General features: G+C 48.9%; 1 protein-coding gene across 2 annotated transcripts in view; it reads left to right on the top strand.

Moving 5' to 3' along the window:
- Window positions 1-6,000, top strand: part of PRKCE (protein kinase C epsilon) — a 526,340-nt gene that overhangs the window by 334,249 nt on the left and 186,091 nt on the right. For both annotated transcript variants that reach the window (XM_026456102.2, XM_023223844.2), the window contains one exon: window positions 306-435. In XM_026456102.2, coding sequence (XP_026311887.1) covers window positions 306-435 — 130 coding nt within the window. The remainder of the gene's footprint in view (window positions 1-305; window positions 436-6,000) is intronic.

Below are 6,000 nucleotides of genomic sequence, written 5' to 3' on the forward strand. Positions count from 1 at the left end.
ACATTGAGGACACTCTACTGTGATTGCTTAAAGTCCTGAAGTCCTGGAGGGGACCGTGTTGGGGAGCAGGCCTGGTCTTGCACAGTCAAATGGAGCAGCCAACAATGAGTTAAGAGCATCAGGAGCCAAGGCCGGGGCAGGGTGGGGCTCTTTTCACCTCAGGGCAGCTTTCAGAGCCAAGCTAGGGCCTGCCACCTACAATGACACATGCTCTCTTGGAAAGAAGTTCAGCAAGAGTTCTGATGACAAGCCCTCTGGGACACGGAGGAGCTCGGTTGTGACCCTGTGTCTTGCCATCCCTGCAGGTGGGCTCCCAGCGGTTCAGTGTCAACATGCCCCACAAGTTCGGTATCCACAACTACAAGGTCCCCACCTTCTGCGATCACTGTGGGTCCCTCCTCTGGGGCCTCTTGCGGCAGGGTTTGCAGTGTAAAGGTAAGTTGCTCCCTGCCCCGCCCTCAGCCCCTGCATGGCCCCTTCCCCACTGCCTACCCCCATCCCTGCTTTATAAAAAACCCTTGACTGTTCTCATAGCCTAGAAAGTAAATTTCAGATTTGGCCAAGAACTGAGCACAAGCCTTTGTTAGTCCTGCATTAGTAACTCTGTACATTTGGCAGGAATTCTCTGGGCAGAGACCATCCAGGACTGGGTGGAGGGAAACACCGAGGAAGGAGGAGGGCAAACCCCACGCCTTAAGATCACTCACAGTCTGGGAGACAAGATGAGTCTACAAAAGCATAATAATTTAAGGAAAGATACATCAGAGCAGAAGGAAAGTAATATTTTTGGAGTTAGGCCATGAAGAAAGTGACAGCTGTGAATTGGGGCTTTTCTTGCATGGTCCATGGCTCAGTGCTTACTCTGAAAGAGCCATGCTAGAACCTTGTCACATAAGATAGCTTGCTGATTCGTCACTGGCTTGGGACATAGGGGATTTTATCCCCACGGCCCTGGTGAGGAAACACAGGCTCAGAGACTAAGCAACTTGCTCACATCACACAACTTATTAGCAGAAGTAGGATTTGAACCTTGACTCTTGCATCCTGGGTTCCTTCCTGTTTCCTGCCGTGCCACCTGCAAACGGTGTGCTCAGATGATGATGCTAAGTGGCACAGGGAGCAGCACATAACACAGGGAGGTAGAAATGTATTCTGGTGGCCTGAGGAGTGTGTCCAGTTTTATAAGCCGGTCCAGCCTGCTGGCAGAGTTGGGCAACTGTGAACTACTAGGCAGGGATATTGCATGGATATTATTTTAAAATAGTGTTTTATTGTTTATGTGGAATGTATTATTAATAAATTCCCATTGTAGAAAAATTAGAAGAATAAGTAAAGTATAAGAAAATAAACCTGGGACGTAACAAATTGGTCATTGAAGGGATCCCAATGAGAAACTATGAGAATTGGAAATAAGATCAGAGCTGCAGTGGGAATAAAGAGGAGAATGACTTTAAAATATCAAGGAGGAGTGATTTATTGGATGTAGTGACCAGAAGCATCTGGGAGGGCAGTGAGAGCATTCACTGAGTTGGGGATACAAGAGGGAGGACGAGGTTGGCAGTAGAAATAGAGCCTGAGTTGGGGACACCTTAACTTGAGGTGCCTGTGGCAAATGGACATGAAGCTGCCCACCTGTTGGACATTCTCACTGAACTTGGGGAATAGGTCTAGACTGAACATTTAAATGTGGGTTTTGTCAGTATCTAAGCAATTAAAGCTATAAAGTCAATGTCATTCTCCAGGGTAAGCACACTGAGTATGAAGAGAAAAAAGTCAAAGATAACACCATGAGTAGGAGCTGTCTTAGTGGGACAGTGGGATGGAGCCCAAGTGCTGTCGGCTAAAGTGAAAATAGCGGGAGATGTTTTTTGAGAATGTTTTAGTCAGGAAAAAGTCAGTGGCAAAGGAGAGATGGATGGGGCAGGAGGGAGAGGGGACTGACGGCTGATACAGCAGGGAAGGGGAGGGGAATGTGGACGGGCCTTGGGGAGAATGATGGACACCACCTTCCCAGATGGAGGGCAAGCCTGGCCACCAGGCATGGGCACAGATGCATCTTGGGTGTCAGGGATAGAAATCCAGGAAGAGGTGAGTCGGCAAAGTCATCATTTAAGTTTTGAATCTGTTGAGGGCATTGCAAGGAGATTCCCCTTATTTTCTGAAATAGGAAGTCTTTTTTGAAGTAGGAGGGAGAAGTGGGGGTGTGAGAGGCACGAAGAGGGTGGTGAGGGCTGGAAATAGCAATTGTGGGGACAGAACACAGTCCAGCCACTGGACATGAGGAGGTGCTGACTGTGGACACACCCAGCATTCTGTGAGCTTCCCAGCACCCCTGGAGACGGGGGCGGAGCCATTCCACTTCCCTGTAGGAATATTCTTTCTAGCGTGTGACCCTGAACAAAACGGGACCTGCCTGTAATCCTTTAGGTGAGATGAAGAGAGCAGAAGACGAAGAAGGGAGGGGGCAGGAATCTCGAATGTCTAGCAGAGGAGCGATGTGCTTTTGGAAAGATGAGTGTGGTTGCTGGGAAGCAGGGCCTGCTTTGGAGGGAACCCTAATGAGCTGATGTCTGGTTTTGTTGTAAATATATTAATTATTGATCTATCTAGGGAACCTAAATGAAGATACCATCATCATAAATATTGATATTTTAAGAAAGCAGCCCAGACACCCAGACATCACTGTTAGGGCTGTGGGTCCCCGATGACCCTGGAAGAAGGAGGGGCAGGGACAGTGTATTCAGCTGTCATTGGGCAGGAAATGCTCTTGCCCCTGCTCAAGGAAAGAAGGGGCAGAATTAGGATGCCTGGAGCAAGGGTGTCTGTCCATGGGAGCCAAGGAACCCGGAGGGACTCAGACCACATAAGGGCTGGAAGACGAAGGCTCAGACCTGAAGCTCCCCAGCCAAAATGTGCAGACTTTTACTCTCCTGTGGCTCTGATATTATTACTTGGCCTTTTTTTTCCCCTTGCTGCTGTTCTCCTGTGACCCTCTCCTTCTCTCTCTCCCTCCCTCTTCATCTTCCTCTCTCTTTAATTAAGAGACTATTTCTTTTAAGACCATTTTTAGGTTCACAGCAAAATTGAGCAGAAAGTACAGAGTCCCCGTATTATGTGCCCCCCAACACACACAGCCTCCCACCACCAGCATCCCCAGCAGAGCAGCCACGGAACCGACACTGCAAACATCATTGTCACTCACAGTCTGTATTTTACCTTGGGATTCACTCATGGTGTTGGGCATTCTGTGGGTTTGGACGAATGGACAGTGCTCGGTATCTACTATGATAGTATCATACAGAGTAGTTGGATGGCCCTGGAAAATCACCTGCTTCCACTTACCTCTTTAGATCCTTCCTCCACCTTAAGTCTTCTTGGCCCTGTAGACTCCTTATGCTGTGGAGAGGGGTCATGGCCAGAAGAGGCCAGCATGGGCCCAAGGCAGGGGCTGCTTGTGCCCAGGTCTAAGCCTGGTTCTGCTACTATGATTACTAAGAAAAAGAAATCAAGACTTAGTGACCTGCAAGCATCCCTGAGCAAGTCCCTATGAAGCTGGCTCTTGCGCCCGGGCAGCCTGGCCCTGTTCCTGACTCTGGTAGGTACTCTATGCCACCCTCTCCTGCTTAGGAAGACTCAGCCAGGCTTTCTCTCTTGCTGGACCATGCTAGCAGGGCCTCCTGGGCTGGAGCCCTGGTCCCCTGGTCCTGGCTGGAGATCATCTATTTGGCCTGCTGCCCTGTGGATTCAGCATTTTTGCCATTCCCGTTCCCATTCCCAGAAATAGATTCCAGTATTTTCAGCAAAACAGGTTTCTTCAGATCTTAAGTCTACAAGGAAGGATCCGTGATATTTCCTAGTCACTCTTTTTCCAGTCTAAAATTGTCTGAGCCACACAGGTTCAAGCATTGTGTGTATACCCTTCCGGGGACTGTCCCTTTGTCAGCCAGGTAGAGGGAGCATAATTATGTCTGCTTTTACTGACAAAGAAATGGAAGACGGGAGAGAATGGGTGCACACAGGGCATACAACCAGGAACTGTGGGTGCACTCAGCCTTTGGGGCTGTCCTTTTCCTGCCCACAACCACAGAGGGGCCAGACCCTTGAAGGATGCTCACACGATCACTGGGTAACTGAGATCCTTAACCGAGGGCAGAAAAACACTGGCACAAAGTGAGCAGGCAAAATAGTTCATTTCTTTCTTGCATTTTGTGACTCAAGTGCCTGCCGTGTCTGAGTCTCTCCAGACTCATTCATGGGTCCGTCTGAGCCCTTCAACCATTATTAAACAGTCCAGAAATGAGCTTCGCAGCTTCCAGGAGCAGCATCACTAGTCTTGGGCATTTGGAGCCTTTTCATGCTGCACTTCGTTGGAATGGTGCTGCTTTCTCCACTCTCGGGTTCACTGGCACCGTGGGCCTCTCTGGGGCCCTTTTCCACCTGTGTTTTATTTTCCCACTGACGCTTGGAGTCAGTGCCCCCTGGAGGCAGAGATGCCCAATACCCTTTGATTGCAATTTCCTTCTCTAGAGAAGATCCAGTTCTCACCTGCCCCCGTCCCATCCCCCACACTCACGTCTCAGCACAGCTGCTCTGAAGTCATCGGGCACCAAGGGGCAACTTCATGGGAAAGGCAGACCTCCTGACGGAGCCTGCAGTCGGGCCTGCGGGGGCCTGTGGAAGCGGAAGCCCTGCTTTTCTCATCCCCATCTGGGGTGAATGCTCTGCACCTGCTGTCCTCCAGGACAGGGGACGAGGCACAGGGAGGAAGGTATACTCCACGAAGGCCTGGCCTGGAGATTCCTAAAGAATCTTCTTCCTCGCTCCTGCCTCTCTCTGACACACATCTTAATAACTGCTCTGATCTGTGGCTGTTTCCAGGGGCCAAGGGGACAGGGTGTCCCCTCCTCTCCAGTAAGTAGTCAACAGGGGTGGTGGCCTGAAGAGATCACAGGCTAGGATTTGGAGGAGCTGTCCTGGTTTGGATACTGCCTAACTGGGGGATTGCAAGCAGATCAGCCTGGCTTGGTCCTTGGCTTTTAACCCCAACTGCCCTCTGCCCTTCTGAGGACAGTAATAAAAATAATAAAAATGGAGTGATCTTAGCCACATACGTTGGGGTGACTGTGCAGAGCCATAAAGATAAAAGAAAGGCCTGCCTGTCTCCCTCCTTCCTTCCTTTCCTTGTTTTATAAAAAAAGTATTTTGGATACTTAAAAACACTAAAAACATGAAGAATAATTTTTAATTTTCAACATTTCTGAAAATGTCAGTCCTTTACTATTTTTAACAGTTAGGCCCCTTGTTGTAACTTCAGCTTTTATTTTTAGAATTATAAGGAGCACAATACATAAATACATTCTCACTGTTCTTACTGTCAAAGATCCAAGCAAGACTGAAGTTAGATTAAATTAAAAATATTAAAGGCTTTCTTTGTATTCTCTTTCCACTTTCATCCTCAGACTTCTAAAAATGTGCTATGGGTCCTCTCAGGCTTTTTGTGTACCTTTGCTGCCTGGATACTCACACACACTGCGTTAGAGTCTATTGCTACATAGCAAATGATCCCAGGACGTAGTGGTGTAAAACAACCAATGCTTATTTTCTCAGAGTTTCCTCTGGTCAGAAATCCGGATGGAGCTTAGCTGGGTGCATCTGACTCTTCATGAGGTTTCAGTCAAGCTGAGAGCTGGGGCTATTGTCTCATCTGAAAACCCAACTACAAGAAGCTCGCCCACATGGCCATTGACCAGAGACATCAGTTCTCTGCCATATGGGCCTTTCCACATGATGACTGGCTTCCTTCAGCGCAGACAAGAAAGTGAGAGAAGATGCCCCAGACACAAGCCAGTGGGACATCTCGTCACTTTTGATGTTTTCCGTTCATTAGAAGAGAATCACTACGTCCAGTCCTCTCCAAGGGAGGGAGTTACATAAAGGCGTGAGCACCAGGAGGCAGGGGCAATCAGGAGGCGGCTTAGGGGCTGCCTGGCACACCTGCAC

The sequence above is a fragment of the Piliocolobus tephrosceles genome, chromosome 15 (assembly GCF_002776525.5).
Source record: "Piliocolobus tephrosceles isolate RC106 chromosome 15, ASM277652v3, whole genome shotgun sequence".
Lineage (NCBI taxonomy): Eukaryota > Metazoa > Chordata > Mammalia > Primates > Cercopithecidae > Piliocolobus > Piliocolobus tephrosceles.